The sequence below is a fragment of the Lissotriton helveticus genome, chromosome 10, assembly GCF_964261635.1.
Source record: "Lissotriton helveticus chromosome 10, aLisHel1.1, whole genome shotgun sequence".
NCBI classification, from domain to species: domain Eukaryota; kingdom Metazoa; phylum Chordata; class Amphibia; order Caudata; family Salamandridae; genus Lissotriton; species Lissotriton helveticus.
In genome coordinates, this window is record NC_136071.1 from 325845979 (window position 1) to 325870141 (window position 24163).

Below are 24163 nucleotides of genomic sequence, written 5' to 3' on the forward strand. Positions count from 1 at the left end.
GCGCACCACAAACGCCAACTGTGAGACCCATGCCAGTTGCACCAGAAACACCAGCAGCCTCCAGGCCACCAACACAACGCACACCTACTGTGCCCACCCAGTCCAGCGGACAGGTCAGGGCGCCAAACTACACCACGCCCCGGCAGGAGAGGGGTGACTGTGCGTGTGCCGGATCTCTCAATAGAGTGCCGCATGCTGCGCGTCCACCAACAACAGGCACAACACCTTGCAGCAATACATCTGCAGCTTCACAATACAGCCAGGAATGTTGGCCAGCTGTCCGACCGGATGGAGCGCATGACCACAGCAGTGGAGGCAAACACTGAGGTCATGCTGACCCAGCGGGACCTCACCCGGTGCCGCCACCGCCAGCTCCTAACACGCCTCCCGGCGTACACGCGCTCCAATTATATAATTGGCAACGCAACATCCCAGATGTCCCGAAGATCATGGTCCAATGCTGCCAGGACGTGGCACGGGCACTCGAGCAGGAGGGGATGACGCTAGTGAGGGAACATCTAGCCACATCAGCCTGTCTTTGCCACCGGTTAGAGTTCCCCGCCGCAACAGCAGGCCCACTGCGGCCTCACGGGCAAATCCGGAGGAAGATGTTGATAGGCCAATCGGAGCCTCGGGCCAGAGGCACCATTGACATTTGTGCTCATCATGCAGGGACATGCTGATGAGAAAAGCATGCCCTCTAACAAATCAAGAGATGTATGACGCAGTACACCTCAAATGCATCTTGTGAAAATAATGCCATATTATTGTGACTACAACAATAATATTTATTCAATAACAGTACATCAGACTCATGTCATTATTTCAATTGTTATGCATGAGTGAAGTGTTGGGTGAGGGGAGTGGGTGCACTAGAAACAGTTAATTGTGATTTGGTTGCGTCGTCTGTGTCCTTCAGCTGGATTTTCCCCGTGTGCATGACGATCATGTGCAGGTGGGCGGTTGTCCCCTTCCGACTCACTGCCAGATATATCAACAGGTATCCTGCGCTTAGTAGCAATGTTGTGTAGTATTGCACACACGGCAACAATGCGGCAGCAGATCTCAGGCTCGTATTTGAGGGCCCCACCTGTCTTATGCAGTATGCGGAAGCGGCTCTTCAAAAGCCCAAATGTCCTCTCAATGCAATTCCTAGTGCGGATGTGTGCTGCATTGTAACGCCATTGCTGTGGTGTTGCAGGGTTGAGGTAAGGGGTGAGGAGGTACTCACGGAGACCGTAGGCGCTGTCACCTGAATGAAAGGAGCAGAGGGTGAGTGCATGTTCTGTGCAGCTACATGATCACAGTGTACTATATGGGGGCATGTGTACTTACCTAGTAGGTGTCCTTCGCCAAAGTCTCCCCTGGCCAGTCGTGTGTGAATGCCGCTGTGCCGGAAAATGAAGGAGTCATGTGTGCTCCCCGGGTATTGTGCCACTATGTCCGTGATGTAGGTCTTTGCGTAGCACACCATCTGGATATTGAGGGAGTGGTAGGACTTGCGGTTGCGGTAGATGTATTCCGTTTGTGCTGGTGGGCAGATGTGGATGTGGGTACAGTGAATGCATCCGATAACATGTGGGAATTGCGCCAAGTTGTAGAACTGTAGCTTGGTCTCATTCAAGTCCTGTTGGGTTGTCGGGAATGAGATGTAGTGTTGTAGCCGGGTCAGCATTGCCTCCAGGAAAGTCTTTAGGCAGCGGGACATGGTGCTCTGGGATATCCCCCCAGCAACCGCGACTATCCCCTGGAAGCTTCCGGAGGCCAGTAGGTGCAGGCAGCACAAGACCTGGACATAGGTGGGCACGGCATTGGTCCTCCTTGTTGGGTGCTGCATCAGGGGGTCTAGGTCCCGGATCAGCTTTAAGATCATTGGCCCATTCAGGCGGTACTTAGAGTAAATTTGCTCCGCTGTTTGTCCCAGCAGGGTGACCCGCAGGCGGAATATTCGCTCCTGGATCCTGCGTCTGTTCCGTGCTGCAGCCTGGAGCCTGCGCCGCCTGACCACCATGTAGAGTCCTGGCATTGTGAGAGTCCTCATGCTACTACTGTGTTTCCTTAAGTGTGTTTGTTTAGGACTGCACCTGTGGGTCGTTAGTAATTTTCTTTTTTTTCCTTAATGGTTACCACCTGCTTTTGGTTCTCCTTAAATTGCGCCTCGCGAATAGCGATTTTAAGCTATTTCGCAATTTGCGAGTTTTCATGACTAGCGTTTGCGATTATTATGCGATTTTGCTAAACAATTCGCAGAATCCATGGGTTCTCGCTAATTCTGAATCGCAAAAGGGGTTCCTCCTAGATTCTGAGAATCTGTATTTTTGCAATGATGAATTGCTTTTCTGTCAATTGCGATCGCAATAGCTAATTCGCAGCTATTGCGATCGTAATTTTGCTTCATGAACAGGGATGAACATCCCATAATGTTTGTGTGTGACAAGATACAGTGAAAGGAGGAGGATGCGCTGAATTGGTAATGAAGGTGACAGTACACAGGGACTAGATCAGTGAGGAGGGCATTGCGAATGAGCCTGATAAGACAAGGGTAATGGAGGAAAGAGTGGGAATGATTCAGACAAGAGACCAGGAAGAGGAAGATGAGAATAAGGCATGAAGGTGTAAATCCCTAAAAAAGTGTTTTGACCTTCTCCCAGTTACAGCAAGGAAAACTGTTACAGCATCTCTAATCACCTCCAGATTAGACTATTGAAATAGCCTACATGCGGGTGCCAACAAGGCAATCTTCAAAAAGCTCCAGACTGTTCCAAATGCGGCAGCCTACCTGGTGCTTACATTGTCATGTCGCTCTTCAGCTTCTGCCTCCTTACAATCACTGCTTTGACTACCTAGATATAAAAGAGTGCCAAGATGGGTTGGTCATCTTGGCATGTGTCCTAATGCCAACATCATCCTTTTCTGTATCTACAGACTGTAAACCTGTTTTTTAACACCTTCATGCCTTATTCTCATCTTCCTCTTCCTGGTGTCTTGTCTGAATCATTCCCACTCTTTCCTCCATTACCCTTGTCATATCAGGCTCATTCGCAATGCCCCCCTCACTGATCTAGTCCCTGTGTACTGTCACCTTCATTACCAATTCAGCGCATCCTCCTCCTTTCACTGTATCTTGTCACACACAAACATTATGGGATGTTCACAATATTGAACACTTGACATCCCGCTACAACACAAAAGCTGTTTCATATTTCCTTGAAAATTGACCCTGTCAAGGCCATCCTAAAGACTTTTTTTGTTGGAGCGGCCATCTTGAAGTCAGGCCATCCTGAAGGCTACAATATTCCCTTTCCATATCTATAGACGCATTCTCCATGACCTGTCAGCCTCATTCCTGATGCCCCAGCCCCTACTCACTTACCAGGGGGGTCAGCCTCATTTCGACTTCCCTGCTCCCTTCTTTACTCCTTGTGCATTGCCTCATTTCAGATGCTCCAGACACTACTCCTTTCTATCTTTGTCTGGTCAGCCTCAATCACTGAATGACTTATTACTTCTTCCTTTTGCTGGGTCTTGTGATACTGCATTGATAGCAACATTTTGGAGAGTGCACTCTTTTAATCACCTGAAGTATTTTCCTTTAAAAATGACCTGGCCATTGCCACCCTATCAACCCCTTTCTTCTGTTTAACCATGTTCGTGTCACGGCTGACCTTTTTGTCAGTGATGCTCCATTTCTAAATAGACCCTCTCCTGGAGACCCAATTCCTCCTCCTACGCTCTCTGTATCTTTCCAGCCTCATTTCCAATGCCCTGATCTGCCCTCCTTTTCCAGGGTCTTGTCATCCTCATTCACAAATGCCACGTTTCATACTCTTCTCCGTGGGACTTGTCATGCTTCCCTTATACCATCACTTTGCCTCAACCAAACTTGATGTCGAGGTAAAATATAAAAGTTTTTTTGTTGTAAATTTTTTATTGAGCAGAGCAGATGATAGTACATATATTGTGATATCATTAATCATCAAGAATAAACACCAACATTTTAGAATAAAACACTTTCTTATTCATTATTCACAAGTGGAACCTCTATGGATTAAATAGCAACACCTAAACACCCAATATTTAAAAAAGACATCGAAAGTCTGGCTAGATCTTACAATATTATAAAACCTAATCTTACTACTTAGATTTCTAAAGTGCTAAAGTGCTACTTGCTAAAGTGACGACTTACTAATATTGTTAAAAGACTGTAATATTAAGGTGCCGTTGTGCTCTCCATGCCACTGGAGTCAGCTATCCTGGCTGATGAGGGCTGAAAGCCCGAAACCGGTCCTAGGATGCTTGTTTCCAGTTCAAGGAGGACCTGGCCTGGCAGTTCGGGCTGGACTGTTCCCATTGGGCACAGGGTCAAGACTGATTTGCATATGGCTGGGTCTAAACTGGAATGGCATGGTGAGCAACAAAACAATGGATTAAGGCCCAAATCTCTGTACTGGGGTGAATGTATGACATTGTTCTGCATTCTGTCCATCAATTGTTCTTTTTGCATTTCCTTAAATATACAGCAGAAAAAAGTGCAGTGTGCTAAAGTGCTCCCCAACACATCAATACATACATCTCTTAATAATTATATTTCTATCATAGTTTTGCAATTTTCAAAAAACTTCCAAACGCTTTTAATTTTTTTGTTGCACCAACCCTCTTAGCATAAGCTTCTTCAAATCTCATAGTCCATTCCCTTTTATTTGAATGAATGAAATATGATTTATTCACGCGCTACTATGCCCACTGGGCATAGTAGCGCGTACCATTTTGAATAGGAAAGCACATCTTCAGACCTCCAGTTTTGGAGAATTAGTGAGTGAGCCACTAAAGAGCAAATCGCCATGTAGGTCTCTTCGGCTTTGGTCAAATCAGACCTAGCTTTAGAAATGCCAAAGAGAGCTACCTCTGCCTCGGGGTCAAGCCTCTTCTTTATTGCCTGGCTTTTTGCCGAGAAGATCTTGAGCCAGAATAGTTCGAGTTTTGGGCACGTACAAAATGTGTGAAGCCAATCTCCCTTGCCTTCTGCCTGGCATAGGAAACATTTATTTTCCACATCCGAATAGCGTTTGTTAAGAGTTTTAGGGGTGTAGTATGTCAACCACTGAGATAAAAAAGCCATGCTTTTAAAGTTGGCTGCTCTTAGGGCCTGGCTTCCTAGCTGTGCAGTAGACTGCCATTCCTGGCAAGAGAAAGAACAGTTGGTTTCCCGGGTAACTTTTTCCAGGAATTCTTCAACCATGGGGAGCTCATTACACTTTCTCAATTGAGAATACCAATTTCCGCCCCCTTTTAGTTTAAATCTATATAGAGCATTTACCTGCTTTGTTGGAGCACCACTTGACAATAGACCGTATTTATTTATTACATTTACAATCTGCAGATACTCCAAAAACCCAGGCTCATTTTGATTGCCATATCTATTTTTAACCTTCTGCTAGGAGATTACTTTCCTATTAATTAAAAAGTGACCCAATTTCTCAATACCACCATCCTTCCATCTTTTAAGCCAACTCGAGTGTACTTGAAGACCGAACATTTTGCACTCCTCTAGCTTCAAATAATTAAATCCTGAGGACCCAGCTTGTTTAAAAAGGACTGTAATCTGTAGGAAAAGTCTCGAACCGTCTTATTTTAGGGGTTTTTTCTGTAATTTTGATGTCTTTAAAAATATTGGAATTTGCGAACCAGACTCCTGAATCATTTTATCAAAAAAAAAAATTTGAATAAACCATTTGGTTCCAATAAGTGTGCTGTGGGATCCAAGATCGCTGCCTGATAATAGGTTTGAATTCTTGATAAAGCTAAATCCCCCAGATTAGTTTCCAACTGTAGTATTGGTAGCTTAACCCTAGAAGCCTTCTTACTCCACATATTTATGACTTGAACAGGGATACCAAATGTTTCCAGTCCAATAAAATGTGCGTCCCAATTGACCAGGTTGAACGCCTTTTCGGCGTCGACCATCATAATCAGCGTTGGAATTTTATTGATCGTTGAGTAATCGAGGGCCTGAATTAAGAACCAGTGTTGGAGGACATAGACCTTCCAGCAAACGAACCCGGATTGATCACTATGAATTAGTGCCTGGGCAATACGGGTAAAGCGTTGAGCCTAGACTTTCATTAGAATTTTAAAATCATTGACATGGGTGTCACACTTTACATCTCTGTAAAAACAATATGATAGAGGTGTTGACGAGATTCCACGGCTACTTCCACCTTCTGAATGTCTTGATTTCACTCTGGACGAAACGAAAAGGGCAATTAATGAACTAAAAAATAGTAAAGCTCCTGGCCCTGATAAAATGCCGGGCGACCTCTACAAGCACGAAATTGAAGTTTGGGCTCCTTATATAAATCGTTTGTTTAATGCTTTGTCCAAAAATTGTGAATTCCCCGATAGTTGGCATGCAGCAGAAGTTGTTTTAATTTTCAAAAAGGGGAATAGATCTGTTCCTTCAAATTACAGACCTATTAGTTTAATGGACACCCTGCAAAAACTCTATGCCAAACATTTACTATTTCGGATAAATGATTGGCTGGAGGAGTCAGCAATACTTTCTAAATTTCAAGCAGGCTTTAGGAGCAAGATCAGTACCATAGATCAGGTCTTCAGATTTTGTTGTATATATTGGAAATATGTGCACATTAGGAAAGGTCATTTGTATGTAGCTTTCGTAGATCTGAGAGCGGCATTTGACCTTGTCCCTCGCAACCTGCTCTGGAGATCCTTAAATGAAGCCGGACTGCCAGGGAGTCTTTTGGTACAAATAATTGAGTTGCACGCTAGAAATTATGCAAATATTAGATGGGGTCCAAATGGTGAGCTGACGCGCAACATCCCAATCGAGCGTGGTGTCCGGCAAGGATGCGTCTTGGCCCCCACCCTTTTTTCTATATTTGTCAATGATGTCCCTGATCACCTGAATGGTTGTAGCAATGATTCACCACAGCTTAATGGAGAGAGGGTGCCTGCGTTGCTCTTCGCGGATGATACCATCTTAATATCCCAAACCAAGAAGGGCCTCCAGGCACTCTTAAATTCCTTTAGCAGCTACTGTGTGACCAAAGGACTAGAAATAAACGTTGACAAAACTAAATGTATGGCATTGAATCCTAGTAGACCGGACAGAGGGAATTTGATCCTGAATGGCCAAACTTTAGGAACTGTGGACAATTTTTCCTATCTGGGGGTAATACTCGATTCAAAACTAACATGGAAGGCCCAAATTGAGAAAAGCAAGGTGTCATACGCCCACAATGTCAAACCAATAATTAATAAATTGAATGCCAGTACAAGCAAGAGCGTAACCCCTGTACTTGAAACTCTTTAAATTTAAAATCCAATCTGCCGCGCTATATGGGGCTGAGATATGGGGACCTTGGGCCAGGGAGAGCTTCAAAGGCCTGGATAGCAAATTCATGAGAACAATTGTAAGGGTTCCCACTAGTACACCACTAATTCCCCTCCAATTAGATCTGAATTTTAAACGAACTGATTATCTGACCATCATTAGACCATTAATGTTTTGGATAAGGATTTGGTCTACCCCAGAATTGCTAGATTACAGGAATGGCCTTCGATAGTTACTGAATATGGACTTTTTTAACTCCATTCTATGGTTTGGGCATATTAGAAAATGGCTCACAATGCTGGGCTTGTATTCGTTGTGGGAAAATCCAGAGAATTTACCACCATACGCCAAGTCCATAGTAAAGAAAGCCTTTTGGTCTTATATGACTAAAAGGCTTGCACATGAAAGTAGAACTGGGACCCTAATACAAGATTTCTTATCCTTTAAAGATGAACCCTGTTTTGAATCCTTTTTGGACGAAATAGAGCCCCCTATGGCGAAGTCTCTTTTTCTGAAATTTAGGTATGGGAATCTTATGTTGAACTTTAATATAGAACGTTGGTCAAAGAAAAAATTGGAATGTCTGAACAGCAAAAGTGGGAGATGTCCTATGTGCTCAGCCTTTTGTATGGAGAACGAGGTCCACATGTTGTTTATATGCAAAGCGTATTCGAAAGCCCGAAAAAGATGGCTAAAACCCATGTGTGCGCTCCTAGGAACTAGATCTTGTCTTACAGCATATAGGATCTTAAAAACTAACACTGCCCAGTTTATTGTATTCAGTATTAGTAAGTTCCTCTATTCTGTGTATTTTGTTCGCAGGAAATCTGGCCAGATGCTTTGAGTAGGACTCCTTCAAAAGCTTATCTTTTGCTGCTAAACGAAATATGTTTTAAAGAGGCTGGCGAAAAATTAATTTTGCACTGAATCTTAAAAAATTAATTGTTTTTAAAAAGTATTGATGTACGTATATTGCTATGATCCTGTTGTATGTATACATGTGTGTCTTTTATGGCCAACCGGCCGAAATAAAGAATAAATAAATAAATAAAATCATTAAGGAGACTAATCGGCCCGTAAGAATTGACATCCTTATGATCTTTCCCCTTTTTCACAAAACTGACAATTATAGATTCATTTGAATTAGGGGGAACATGACCTGATGATTTAATAGTGTTGAACAGCTTTGCCAGGAAGGGAGTCAATTCCTTACAAAACAATTTGTAAAAGTTTGATTGGTAACCCATCCACTCAACAGGCTTTAGCCCCTGCAATAGATTTCATCACATTTAAAACTTCTGTTTCAGATAAATCAAGCTGAATTTGTTTGACGAGCAGCTCTGACAAAGTGGGAAAATTTGCCTCCTCAAAATATTTATAGATTTGGTCCAGTCCTACCTCGTATCTAATAGCGTATAACTGAGAGTAATGCTCCATAAAGACTTGGGCTGTGCCGTCCTTATCCATTAGAGTGTCTCCAGTCTTAGGATCAATAATTTCAGATATCAGGGCTGCTTCTTGTTTTGTTTTGGTTACCCCAGCTATATGTTACCAACGATTTGACTATCCTCGTAGACTTGTTGTTGGTTGTTCTAGAGCTGCTTATTTCTTCAATTAAAAAAAACTCCTTCAGTGCCTTCTTTGCCCTTTCCAGCTGAACTCCGGCATCACCCGTCCCCTGAGACTGGGCATTTCTTATGCACATAGCATTGTCCACCACACGCTGAAGTTTAGCGATCTTGTCTCGCTGTCTTTTAGACTGGGCGGCTGAAAACGCGATCATTTGCCCACGCAAGGCGGCTTTGAACCCACCCCAGACTGAGAATATTTCTGCTGTATTTTTATTTATCTTAAAATAGTTTAATATCCATTCTTTTATATCGACAACCCACTGATGATCCTGCAAGAGGAGATGATCCATCTGCCACCTGGATCTAATCCTCCTGCCCTCCTCAATCTCCAACTCAAGCTTAACGAAGGAGTGGTCCGAAAAAGAGTTTTCCCCTATTTCAATACCTGAATGTTTCAGAGATCGGGACATTAAAAAAAGTCAATTCGGGAGGCTGTATGAAATTGGCGAAAATAGCATGTAAATTTACAGTCAGTTGGATCAGAGTGACGCCAGGGATCTAGCAAAAGATCTTCCTGTCGTAAGGCATCTAAGACATTTTGGTTTTGGGCTTCAACTCTTTCTTATTTTTGTTTGAGGTGTCTTTTTTAAGATTTTGAATAAAATTAAAGTCTCCACCCAAAATAGACTTTCCTGGTGCCCCCCTTAATATCTCACTGATCTTTAGTATCACTGTAGTATCATCTACCTCTGGACCATAATAATTCACAAAGTTTAATGGCATACCGCTTCATTTGGCCTCAATCCAGATCCACCTTTCAAAGGGGTCTCTCCGGATTTGGCCAAATTCCCATGGAAGACCTCTACAGAAGTAGATAGCTACTCCTCTTTTCGTTAGTCCAGCTGAAACAAAAAAGACATGGGAGAAAACTCTTTGAAAAAATAGCTTTGGGGAGTTGGTTTTTAAATGAGTTTCTTGAAGAAATAGTACCTGGGGCGAGATGGAAGCTAGCCACCTACTTAATCCTCCATACTTTTGCTTGTTAAGTATCCTGTTGACATTGACAGAGAAAATACAGCACTTATTAATCATTTGGATGAAATTTCAAATAGTGAACAATCATTCCCACAATCCTGATGATCTTTCCCCCACTGCCCCTGCTGCTGCTCTTTTTACTGCTACACCTATTTTTTGGCCCCCCTCCTCCCTCCACCTAACACCCCTCTAGAAATGTGGACCACCACGCTGACCACTTCTCACCCCCCCAACTTCCCCTATGGGTGCCATGGACTTGCACCCTCAGTAACCCACCTCCCCCCGGCAATAGTGAGGACAGAAACTATGAGTCCAGCTTATCAATTCATTTTGTAGGTGAGATTCCTTAAGCAGACCCTGAGCATCTTCTAAATTAGAGAACATAAGAAATTTTCCCCTCACAAGGACACGTAACTTGGATTGCTGGGCTATCGATGCCTGTGCGCCATGAGCTTTGAAGAGAAAGAGTAATTTGACAAATTATTTGCGCCTACTAGCAGCAGCCGCTGACATATTAGAGAATATTTGACAATTTGAAATTTCGTTAATCGGAAATTGTCTTTGTTGTATGTTTTTTGCCAAAATCCTTTCCTTGATGCGATAGTCAGCGAAGTTAACAAAGATGGTGCATGGACTGTTCGAGTTAGGCAACGGATTAAATGGAATTCTGTGGGCCCTTGTGATTGTGAGATCCCCATTATGCTCTGGCAATACCCTTTCTTTGATAAAGGATTCCAACCATTGCACCGTCTGGGTACCCTTGCTCCTCTTGGGAACCACAACTATTCTCAAATTTGAGCGCTGTGAGTGGTTTTCAAGCTCTTCAAGTTTGTTCTCTCGAGTGTTCTTGTCCTTGGTGGCTTTGTTGACTTTCGAGAGCATTGAGCTCATTTGGTCCTCTAGTTGGGTGATCCTTTATCTGGCTTCTTGAATTTTGCCAAGGCGCTGATGGAGAGAGGCTATCTCATTTTCTAGGGACCTCTTCATTTCTCTTATCTCCTCAAGAATTAAATTTAGCAGGATCTTGATATCCATCTGTTTTGTGAGGGCGCATCAGAAGAACCATAGATTGAGGCTTCTACCTTTTCTGGAACCATAAACTGTCGATTCTGTATCTCTTTCTGTCTCGCCGGAGGCTGACCTGATGGTCCCACGTTATTGTCATCTGACAGCTGCAGCAGTTCCTGAGCTCCTGCTAGAAATCCTGTTCCATACACTCACGGAGTCTGAATCTGCATGAGCTGGATATGGAGTAGAGGCGTGACCCCAGAGAAGGGGGAAGTTACTTGGGTCGTGGAACTTTGATTCAGTTCTTGTGCCAGGCAGCTGAGAGAGGGAGGGAGCAGCCTGGATTTTTGCCGATGTTGATGTAGAAGGGAACCCAGACTGATGTTGGATGTTGACAGTATCTGCAATCACCACTGCCCTCTCAGCCTGTTGTGGAGGTTGGGCATTAAGTTGGGGAAGGGCCGCTTGAGATGTCTTTTTCACAAATAATGGAAATTCTTTCATGCTTTTCCCCTCTTCTTTACTGTTTCCTTCTACTGAGTGCCCTTCCAACCTTTTCGCTGTAGTTTCAATATTCTCCATCGGAGGCTAGGCTAGTGGAGTCCCTATTTCCAGAACTGTCTCACCAGGTTCCTCAACTGGTTCCTCTTCTGAACTTTCAAAACTGGAATTGAGGCCGGGACCGCTGACCGAAAGTCCAGCTCTGATCATTGAGGGAGGCGCTTTCGCCTGCGCCAGGCGAGTTATAGCCTTTAAACCTGCCGCAGAATCAACTTTAGCGACAGGATTGTTGTTTTATTGTGTCTTCCCATCCTTAGCTCCCTCTTACGAAAGCACAACAGTTTTTTATTTTTTTATTTGACCCCTTCCTCTCCTTCTTATAGATTCAAATTTAAGTTCATACCGTACACAATGAGCTGAAGGAGGGTAAGTTTAAAAATAGAAATATGGAAAAATAAATCTGCTTTCTCCATTTTTTAAACTGCTAAATCACCAAAGCAACCTTTCTCTGAGCAAATCCTAGAATCGCCTCACCGCCTCACCTCCCAATGGAACGAAGCAGAGCAGCTGCCCCTCCAGTCAGTCAATCAGTCGAACAGCCAGCCGTTGCTCCATCAGCTCTATTTTCAGTCAAGCACCGGCTGACCCAGCTCCAAAAACTCTGAAATCCCCCTCCATTTAATTGCTCTCAGCTTCTCAGTCTCTCGGACACCCACTCCCACCTCCTCTGAAGAGTCACTCATGCCGGCTCCGCAGCGCTGCCTCAATGCACATTCAATCAGTTACTCCAATTCAGCCTCACCCTTCTTGACAGAAAGCCGGCGGAGCATCAGAGCACGCCCGCTGAGCACTGCCGAGAATCACAGCTCCACCTCGAGCCGTGCCGCGCTGTCCACAAACGCCGAATCGCCATTGCCGGGGGAGAGAAGCGCGGTCACCTGTTGCTAGGCGGAGCGTGGTTCACCGCAGCCGACATCCGCCTCTAGCTAAAATATAAAAGTTGCTTGGAAATTCTCTAACAAAAAAATAAAAGCCTATGGCTAGATTTTTTTTTTGCTTATTTCCTATCTTGCTGTGTGTCTACCTTGCTGGTGCTTTTTGAGTGCCTCGAGAATGCCAGGGTGAATTCGTGAAATAATGTGGGTTATCAGATATCAACTAGAGAGACATAGATACCTCTGCACATGAAACATACATCCCCACAGCCTTTGCACACTCAACCTCACATACTAAGAAATATGAAAAGGCACATTTAAATTGCACTTTCAACAAGGTAAATCACATATATTTAAAGAGTGTGTCAACCAACAAAGTTAGTAAATGTGAGCTTAAAGTGCTATTGCATGAAAACATAATTTCTACATGTCCGTGTTTCAATTACCACATTAGATCCAATGTTGGTTTTGGCAGTGCTTGCCTGTTATAACTTTTCAACTTTTTACTCATGCTTTTCATCATTTTATTTTCTTATAATGTTTCACAACCTTGTGGCTAGCATGGATGCTTCCCCCATGCCTACAAAAACAAACTGAGTAGATTTGAGACTTTTGATAAGTCACTGTTGTATTTACATTTTGAAATCCAATGCAAGTTTCGGGTTTCATCGAAATGCATTCCTGTGTGCCACTCCAACCTCATATATCGTTTTAGCTATAAAGATGTATTAGTGTTTGGCAACCTATTTTATATTGGAACACCTTGTCAGTTTTCTCTTACTTCTACAGATTAGGCATATCTGTAATCAGCATTGATGAATGCATCTTGTTTACATTTTGTGATTTTGTTTTTATTTGTATTAAAATTACTGAATATAAAGGAAGTAGTGGTGAGTGAATGGACTTTTAGTTTCTTTAATGTTGATGCCCGCATTTGCTTTATAATATTGAATTGTTGTCTATGTATGTTTTAGTGCATAATGGTACTTGTGGTATCAAATGCAATTAACCATTATTATTTATCATTAGCCATATGCAGGAGTGTCGAACTACAAGGAATGTGTTCACTGTTCTCACCTAAATATAAAACAGACAACGAAATTGCATTACCCTCTGTCACTGAACTGAGAATTACATTTCTTTTCTCAAGATATTCCTTTATAGTACCTCTTTTGTGTAGAAATGCATTATTTAACAAAATAACTAAAAGTGACTCATGTGCAGCTTTTAACAATTGTTTATTGTTTACTTGCAGACATTTTTGGCCTCTAAAAGACATCAGTTTAACAACCAACCAGGTGAGACAGCAACTAAAGGAATCACATGCATGCTGTGTAATTAAAGGATGTGAAAGACTGTTTCAATTTAGTTGTGGTTGTTTAACTGTTGTAGCCAATTCTAACACAAGAATCACAGGACTCGCTGTGACACTCTTACCTTGCCTTGCCTTACAACTAAAGCAGACGCAGCAGCCCATCAGATTTCAGGATGAGGCAGTGCTTAATTTGAGCAGGTGCTTTCTGGTGCTCAGCACCGGCACCTAATTGTCAACACCATACTTATTTTTAGAGGTGAGCAGAACAACTGTAGTTTATGACTACAATATACATTAAAATCGCGAATACCTGCCTCCCCAGCCATTCCTTTAGCTTTGGGGACCTGGAATATTCTGAACTGTTGCATTTCAAAGCGAGAGAGATGGTTAGTAGTTGTTTTGGCAGCGATGACAAGGGTGATGGGTGGTGCAAGCTGCAGTGGCCTCCTGGTCAGAGCCCTGCCACTTCATATTTTACAAATTAAGCACTGGGATGAGGCAAGAGGGAACACGTCCCAACAAAAACATGCCTAGCATTCTGTACATTGGATATCATAGATTTCATGACTTTGGGCCTTAGTCCAAACAGAACTCCAGTTTGTGATGGTTGTCTTTCCATGTCCGTCTTCTCCCACCTTCACTCTCTTGTAGAGAAGTCTCCTTGTTTATTGATTTTGTTTATGGTATATGCTATCTCACGAACAGATCCTTAGTTCTGGATTGTATCATATGTATCAGCTTCACAAATGATATATGATGCCTAAGAATGTTTGCAATTGTGCACATTGAAATAATTTACTACGAAACCCTGTGAACTAAGGGTGGTGGCAGAAGTGGTTGGGCGATAGGAAGAGTGGAGTCCCAAGGGGCAGAGTCAGCGTAAGTCTGCTTATAGGCTACCACTATATGTGCAGTTATAGTTACAAACTCGGCCACCAAAGAAATTGGCAATATGAACTAATGCAACAGTGAAGCTCTTCTCTTCTAGCTTACCTGCTGAATGTTGAGATTGACTGAGGGTAATAAGTTGGTAATGTAGTTCAGATGAATAACAGAGACCTCAAGTCTCACTCAACACACATTTTTATGCTGGGATTACCTGTCACTCACATGGTAAATGACACACATTCTAAGAAAGTCTAAGACCTGATCACTAAATGTGACTCCCTTTAGAGCTCTTCTTTGTTCACTGCAGCTCTTGGGAGTTGCAGATGGCTCCTGAAGTCCTTCCACCACAGTGAGAGCACTCATAAAGAACCCCTCACTTAATTAAAGGAGTGCTTCTCCAGAACCAATGTAAGCAATGTGTCTTCTTTAGTGAGCTTTTGTTATTCAGTCAGTTCATTCATGTCGCATATTGTGTCGTGTTAATGTCAAAAGTCATGAGAAATCAATTCCTGTGATGTCAAAAAATATGCCATTTAGTTCCTACTCTATAGAAATTTTCAAAACTTGAGGGCCGTGGAAGAATGTATTTACATTAGTTATCAGCATGCAGTCTTCTATTCACAAGTTTGATTGGGAATAAACGTATGTACATACAGAATAAACATAGGCCCTCTTATGTTACATACATATAGAGCATGCATAGAGTTGCACATCTGGTAATCTTGAGAAGGTAAAACACATTGATATCTCGATGTATCTCTCATTTCTTTCCCCTCCTATGCTGCTGAGTCTGAATGAAAGGTGTGACAGTGTTCACTTGTCTTAGGTTTGACTTTTGACACGGCGCATCTCCAGGACACAACCCATTCAAATGAAATCCTTAAAAATAGGCACGTACAGAGAGGTTGGTGAGGTGCGCGAAAACTCAACATCCCGCTACAGGCGGCTGCTCAGTACAACGCAGCATGCATTAAATGCTATGAATACGGGTGTGAGTAGAGTACTTGCAGTTTGCATGAGAAGCCAATAGGGCTGATTTGTAGGGCCAGAATGTCGGTCCCCACATGTGGGAGAGGAGTTGGCCTAACGGCTAGGGCGGTCGACCTCGAACCTGGGTTCGAGTCTCAGCAATGACGCTGAACATCCTGTGATACTGGGCAAATCACTTAATCTCTAAAAATTAATGTGGCCTCATGTAACGCAACCGGTGCTATGTAAGTGCTCTGATACCCGTTTCGGGTCAAGTTCGCGCTATATAAAACTCTATAAAAAATAATTTTAAAAAAATGAAAAACTCTCACGGGAACAGTCCAGCCTGGTCTGCCAAGCCAGGTCCTCAGAAGTGTGAGCCCAGACGTGTGTCCAGTGCTCACTTCGCTATTGGATTCAAACTAGCCTGGCTGATGATGGATGAATCCCCAAAACTGGTCCCAGGATGCTTGTTTCCAGTCCAGGGTGGACCTGGCTTTGCAGTTTGGGCTGGACTGTTCCCATCAGGAACAGGGTCTAAGTTGCATATGGTTAGGTTCAAACTGGGGTGGCGTGGCAGGGAAAAGAATTATGGTTTAAACCCAGATCCTGGTGACTGGGACAAATGTTTGCATTGTTTGCATTGTTCAGCATTTCATTCATCATTTATTCCTTTTGCTTATGAAAGAAAGAGGAGGAAAATGATAGCACTTGAGAAGATGAAGAATAAATTAGAAAATGAACTACAGTTTGACAGAAGCATCTATAAAATTCTGCATTTGACCATTAATGCTTGATAATATTCAAAAATAATTATAATCTAATAATTATAATCTTAAAGAATAGTAATTAGTTTTTACAGGCTGACAAACACCCTGATTTGCCCAAAAAGATTTAAAGACCAAGTTAGAGAACGACTGTCCTTGGAAATTAATAGAAAGCGTGTTGTGTGCAATTGCATTGTCACAATGGATAAAGCCAATGCAAAGTTTTGGCTATCAGCAAAAATTCCTCTGTGCTTACACTAAAAAGACCACTATCATTACTGCCAACAAACAGAGGTAAATGTGCAGATAAAAATGGTGATGGAAATGCCATGTATAGAGCTGAACATCCCTTGTTAGATAAGGGCTTATTAATCTCGGAAAAGTCTTGTCATAAAAAGATGCCATAAACTGTAAAAAAAAATAAAGTATAAGAAATGATTTTGCAGGGGGATCCCCGCATGTCTGGGTGGATAAAGAAATCTTGGGGACATTCTGAAAACTTCCCTGGGAATGCACTCTGCCCCTTGCTTACCATTGGCTTGGTGGCTTGTAACTCACATTTTCTGCCTTTGTAGTTGCTGTCTTTATTTCTTTTATGCTGTTCAGCTTGAGTTTGCCCCCCCCCCCCAAGGCACAAAGTCTTTTCACACTACCTCTCCTTGTATTCTTCCACGAGTGCTCCTTTTGGTAAACGACTGTAATCTTGTTCTTATCTTGTCATATTTGCTGTGTATTCAAAGACAGAGGTCCAAGCTTGGTGTTTGCTTTTCTTCTACTGACTTCAAAGTGAAAGGATTTATATGACAGTCTTGCTGGACTCTACTCCACTCTGCACCGCTCCACTCTATGCCACAGCACTCTATGCCACTCCAATCTACTCCTCTCCAATCTGCATCACCCTACTCTATGCCAATGCACTCTTCACCTCTGCACTCTACACCACTCCCGTCGAGGCCACTCCATTCTCCTTTGTGCAACTCCACTCTAGACCACTCCACTCTATGCCACTTTACATCACTGCAATCTACACCACTGCACTCTATGCTAATTCACTATACACCACTCTGCAATGCTGCTCTCTAAGCCAATAAACTCCTCACGAATGCACTCTATACTGTACCACTCCACTCTAGCCCCTGCACTTTACGCCAATCCACTGTATGCACTCTAATGTAATCTGAAGGACTGCACTCTATGCCACTGCATTCTACTCTGCACCACTGGACTCGACACCACTAATCTCTATGCCGCTCTACTCTATGTCACTGCACTCTCGGCCAATGCACTCTACCCAACTCGACACCACTTCACTCCACAACACTCTACTCTACAACACTGCACTCTATGCCACTCTACTCTTCTGTGCACTACTCCAATCAACACCACTACACTCTAATATACACCACTGCCTTTTATAATGTTACATTGTACACCACTGAATTCTATGCCAGTGCACTGTACACTACTATACTCTGCAACACTCTACGCCAATGCATTCTACACCAGTCCACTCTACTCTAAACCACTGCACTGTCCACCCCTCTACGCGACTTCACTCCAAAACACTGTATGCCACTCCACACCTACAACTCTCTACTCCACTCTGAGCAATTCCACACTGCGCCACTCCACACCACTCTCCTCTATGCCACTTTTAGCCATGCTGGTGTACACCATGGCAAAAACACATTGGCATAATCAATTGTTCTTGCAATGGTGAGACCCATTGGCTTTGCCAATGCTTGCAGCTAAACATCCACCTTTGGATTACATCTTGTGCATCATAGCAGCAAAGAACTCTAAATTGAGTGGATTTTGCTACCACCAACATGGCAAATATGTTTCCCAGAATTGTACTGAGAATTTGCTCGCTTGGTAGGTGTGACAGTTCTTGAAGGCCCGAGCAGTCACAAACTACACACATCTTTGAGTAAGCAGGGAAATAGACACCCTCATGTTTCTTCTATTGCCACAACACTGAATTTTACAATATCTCTCTGTTGTTGCTTGACTGCTCATAAGAGTACCAATTTAACTGCGAGAGCTGCACCATCTGTGGACAAAGCTGGTTTACCACAGACTGAGCCAAGAAGAAATTACTTCAAGTCTGCAGCACAGAATGAGGCTGTGAACACACAACCATGACAATAAATTTACGATTTTTCCCTGCTTTTAGAGGCTCTCCCTCGTCAGAGACCGGTGCTTTCTCTCTGCCACAGAATGCCTTCAGAAGATAATGTAAGTGACTTAGCAGGATGCCATTAATTTGAAGATGATTGTGTATATTTTATTTCCATAACTTCATGTATAAAAGCAAACAAACAATTATACATCCAAAGAGTTGTTTAGCTATTAGGCAATATTCCTCTCTGTACGAGGTGGCTCCTACACATGGGAAGGCAACCTATACCATATAAACTAGTTGGAGCCTTATTGGAGAATGAATAGGGGGACTCCCCTCAGTGAACCTCTCCTTTTCAGGGAGATATCTTTGAGGAAGGAAGGAATGGCAAGATGAACTGATGAAAGACTGAAGTTGTAACGAATTTAGGAAAGAGACAATTGCAATTTTCCCTTGTAGCCTACACTTCATAAACATTAAGTATTGGTGGCTTAGTCCTATCATAAAAGTTTGGGATTCTGTCACTTTTAGTTTAATTGCATACATTATTTCATTGGTAGCACTATTATCTTACAGTAGCCTTATGCTTGCATGACTGTCCGCATGATCATTCCAGAACTGTATACACAATCAATCGATTGATTGCCTGTGTGACGAATTCCAAAATTTCTTAAGGACGTGTAGCCTACAACACAAAGGCTGCATGACATTTTGTGATAACTTTATAATACAGATCGCATGGCAAACTATTTTTAAACTGTGTGACAACTAAGTGAGAAATAGCATGGCAGCTCTAACTAAATGTGCCTAGCTATTGTCTCTAATGTCGCAAGTATCTAACAGAGTAGAGTGTGGCGTTTCAATGTGTTATATTTTAAGGCCTCATTACGACTTTGGTGGAGTGGGAGTGGGACCGCCCTGCACCACTAAACCTATGTAGGAACTGCCTGCCAGATCAGGAGTTTTTTCCTGGACTAGCGAGTGGTTCTGTGGTGTTCCCAGTGCTGTGCCTATGAAATAGGCACCGTAATGGAAATGTCAAAGGCAGTATCTGAATGGCACGAACTCTTGCACTCCATGTTGTGCAAGTACTAGTGTGCATGCACACATGGGAGCACATGTTGTGCCTTTCTCCCTATGTGCATCCACATGGTGTGAGGCACCAGGGGGCCTTGTACTGCTCTCTTTATTTACTCACCGCCGCATATTTCATGGAGGCCTCACTGCCATGAAAAGTGTGGCGGTGAGAAAACTCGAATTATGCTTGGCAGGGCCACAGCGGCACAACCAAGCATATTCTGACCTTAAGACTGCCGTGCCATTAGTAGCGGTTGTCCCAGGGCAGCTCGACCGCCCTGGTCCTAATAGGGCGGTTGGAAAACCATCTTGCCACCGCAAGTCCGGTGGTCCGTGGTCCACCGGACTCATGATAAGCCCCTTAGTCAGTATTTGTATGCACTTATCTTAACATTTTGCAGTGTAAAACTTGTGATGTCTGTAAATGTATCATTGACACGAGCTTTAAAAAAGAAAACTGTTCTAGTAGGTCCGGCAAATATTTTAGGTAAATTAATGTATTGTTCTTCTGATGACAAGTCTTTAGAGAATTCTTTCCATGCTGCTGAGTCTTTGAACACATTCACTTTCCTTTGATGGTGCTTGTATTGCAGTTCTTTTAAACTATTTTCGTTATCATTGTGCTGATGTCTCTATTGCAGTTCCTTTCAAACTATTTCTGCTAACATTGAACTGATGGCTTTTATGGCATTGATGCTGAATAAAGTTGAAATGAAATTGCTTCAGTACGTCATTTAGAATAGAATGTCAAAGTTCCTAATGGTGTTTGGCATCCCATATAAATCAAGTATAAAGAAGTGCACATAAATTGTTCATGAGATGTATAGTGCAAAATGAATGACAGCATGAAGATAGCATGTAAAATTGCAACTCTTATGCATGAATAAATTATTAACACTGGGATCTTTCAGACTACTGTGCTACCCATCTACACAGAACTTCAGCGTCTCATCACAGGTAGTAGGCACTAGATACATACTCTTAAGATACCAATACCCAAGGCTGAAACTCTAAGAGCCAAACATCTGTATATTGAAAGTGATAAGTTAGATTATAGTAAAATGTATATTTGTTATCATCCCTCACTTCTGAATCTTGTGGTTTGGGAGTAATTCCAAACAGCAAGCAATAACATGTGTGTACATACTTAACTCTAATCAGCACACATTGTTTCACAACAGCTTGAATTATTTATGTGATGTGCATGCTGTGACCTCTGTTAGTGCAGATTTGTATACACAGTACTCTCTCCTACTTGGAGAAGCAATAATGCTTATGGCAGGATCTGGGGTAGTCACGTCTGAAGGCACAGCATAACAGAGAACTGAAAATTCACTTGTGGCATCTGAACTCTTGTTCCTGACACTCATCACCACAACTAAAGTCCACAGAAGAACATGCATGTGTGGTTTTCACCACAATCCATGTCATAAAGTCACCATGCACCCAGTCATGGGCTGTCATTTCACATTCTTACGCATTCAGGAAGTCATAGACTTGGTTTGCTTCCATTTACCCACTTGGACCAACACACTTAATAGCAATGATTTGTGAAATGAAAGCTCAGGCTGTGGCTACCATCATTGTGACCTGACAGCCTTGTTGTGGACAGGCCATCAGGTCAGAGGTTTTGAAAGTGAATCGAGCTTTGACTCCGCCTTTGGAAACCCTTCTATTCCCCACCTCCAAACTGGCCAGTAGGCCAACAGCCATTTTTTGGCAGGCGACTCGCTTCAGCCAGACTTTAAATAATCCCCTTAGTCCCTTCTTAGTGACAGCAAATTAGCTGAATACAGAAATTTGCCAAACCAATGAAAAGACATCTTCACAAAGCATAGGGTTAAAAAGGATGCAAAGCTTGTCCAACTGATAAAAGATATTCTACCTCATGTGAGCTAAAATGTATTTGGATGGTCTGTATTTTCACTATTATTGATCAAACATTGGTACCGGTCAGTAAACAGGAAAACGGTGGGTTGGTATTCTCTTTAACACATAAAAGGTAGGCAGGAGGGGGCAATTTTTCCCCAGGGAATACAGATAAACCGTGGTATGAACAAAGACATTTAATAACAGTTGACTCTATGAGTGTAATTAAGTCTCTCAGATAAACAACGCCAATTATTGACAATATGGAAGCCATAACCTTTCTGGTTCGGCTTATTGGGTGACCAAAGGTTCTGCAAAATGTTCTCATTTTTGAAAGAGACTATAACTTATCATGTGTGTTTATAAAGCACACATTCACGTTTTAGGGTATATTGACGGTGAATAACATCTTTTTTTCTCACACATCTTCAATAGTACTAATTGATCAACTTCTGAAGATGAAACAATGAATGGATACCTGGGAATTCTTGATGTTACCATGAAGTTAAACACAGCTTCTTAGTATGGATGCATTAGGACACTGTGCTTTAATACCAGATTAAGGCTTGCATGAGTTACACTCACATAGGACCTGTTCCTTTTATATAACTTTTATATGTTATTGAAGAATATATGAAGACCAGTGGAGGGTAAGGCCATAATTTCATCCTAAATTGATCTTGGCAGGTCCCAGTGGCCGCTCCTCCACTAAGTGTGTGCTGCAATCAACCTTGCATTTTTCTGTATTACAAAACTCTTATTTCATTTGGTACGTAAGTGCTTTCCACAAAGAAACAAATAACATCTTAATTCTATTATACATGTTTTTTTAGTACAACTGTAGATCCCAGGGAAAAACTAGACATCCTTCTGAAGACTTACAAAGAGATTGAAACTACGGTGTCACGTGTTGTGGGAAAGGCGTATAGCCTCTCTATGGATGACCTCCTGCCTTTGTTGGTGTATGTGGTGTCACGAGCAAGGTAAAAATACACTTAACTGATCAACTGTGCTCATTCTTGATTTTGCAGTTCTTCAGGGAAGATAACAAAAATACAGATTAGCAATGGGAATAAATCAGCAGTGGTGCATAGACAGGAAAGACAATTCCAAAGATAATCAGATACATCTGATTTGCACTAATTTAGCTACCATTGCCTGTTACTTGCAGCCACTACCTCTTTTCTCTATTTCTTTCTGCATTACAGAGGAATACATACCCACACCATAAAAAGGTTCCTCTTTCCTCCCACAGAACCTCCATGGGAGGTGTTGAGTCCTGGTAAAGCAGCATGTTACTTTGTCAAGAAACAGTGCATTACTGTTTAGTGCCCAGACACATCAAGTAGGGATACTGGCGGAATGGGAAGCTGACAGTGTCAAAATAGCTTGTGTACCGCCTTTAATCACATCAGAGGAAAGTGGAGCTGGGAGGGTAAGAGAGAGAAAGGTCCTGGCCAAATGGGCGATTCTACATTTACTAAGAATTGTAAAAATAAAATGTTTTTTTTCTTTAGAATTCAGCATCTAGGAGCCGAGATTCATCTCATTAGGGATTTAATGGATCCTGAAAATGTGGGTGGGATGTACGATTTCATGCTCACTGCACTGGAGGTAAGATAAGACTAAGACCATGATGCTACTTAAAATAATGTATATCTTTTTGTATTCTCTGGCTTGCTTGTAAATCTGATAGAAAGCCTGAAGACCTTCAGCTTTTGGCAAAGCTAGCAATGATGATGTTGCTATTGTTTCACAGTTTTTATTTATTGTTCAAATAATTTGCCTTGCTTGTTAACATATTCAAAGTTAAATAAAAGGAAAAGGCATCGTACATTTATTTACAACATTAATTATATTAACATGCAAATAAATCTGGAACCTAGACATAGCATTGACTAAAGGACTACCATGTGCAAATGCAAAGAACACGCAGTGCAAGTCTGATTGAGAGACCACGCTGCTTCTGGAGTTAATCGCTGCACACCACCACTGCTTCGGTGACACTCCTTTTTAAAAATTGTTGCACTTCCTTTTTATCTTGCCACAGCGACGTTAGTTTTTAAAAATTGCTGCTTTCATGACATATTTCCTTACAAATCTCACCTGATGCTTGGCACTCTGCACTTCCCCCGCAAGTCCTGCTAGCTCTGCCCTAACACCCCGGTCCGTCACGGCAAGTGCCGATCGAACGGAGGGTGTAGACGGGCCAGAGCTGACTGACTTCCCGCTGGGGCACTTCCGGCGCTGCGGGCGTGAAGCGGTCAAGTCGACCGATGCCCAGACGCTTCATTAGCAATGTCAGGGCAGACGCGCAGCAGACGCGCGCAGCAGACGCGCGCAGCGGGCGCTCCAGTCTGCGCCTGTCCGCGCCTGGACCCAGGGCCAGAACCCCTACTCCTTCCAAGACAGACCCAACTATCATTCGATTTTCACGGGAGGAGCTACTTGCTCTCAGGCCACAAATAACCTGCCCCATACTACCATGCCTGCTAGACACCAAATCATGTCCTAGCTTAAAACTATCTTTGAATCCATCCGGAAGAGAAGGGTCGAATACCAGTGGTTCTCAGCCCAAGAGCTTGCCCCCCAAAGTTTTCAGGGCAGGTCTAATCAACACACGATCACTAGTCAAACATAATTCCGAAACAATGGAACTTATAGAAACCCAAAACCTCGATATTCTTTTTATCACCGAGACATGGGCAGATGAAGCTTCCAACATTGACCTAGCACTAGCAATCCCGGAGGG

At 42.7% G+C, this 24163-nt stretch overlaps 1 protein-coding gene across 2 annotated transcripts in view; it reads left to right on the forward strand.

The window, feature by feature from the left end:
- Positions 1 to 24163, forward strand: part of ALS2CL (ALS2 C-terminal like) — a 645425-nt gene that overhangs the window by 576990 nt on the left and 44272 nt on the right. For both annotated transcript variants that reach the window (XM_078662475.1, XM_078662474.1), the window contains 4 exons: positions 13660 to 13702; positions 18520 to 18581; positions 22245 to 22394; positions 22929 to 23025. In XM_078662475.1, coding sequence (XP_078518601.1) covers positions 13660 to 13702; positions 18520 to 18581; positions 22245 to 22394; positions 22929 to 23025 — 352 coding nt within the window. The remainder of the gene's footprint in view (positions 1 to 13659; positions 13703 to 18519; positions 18582 to 22244; positions 22395 to 22928; positions 23026 to 24163) is intronic.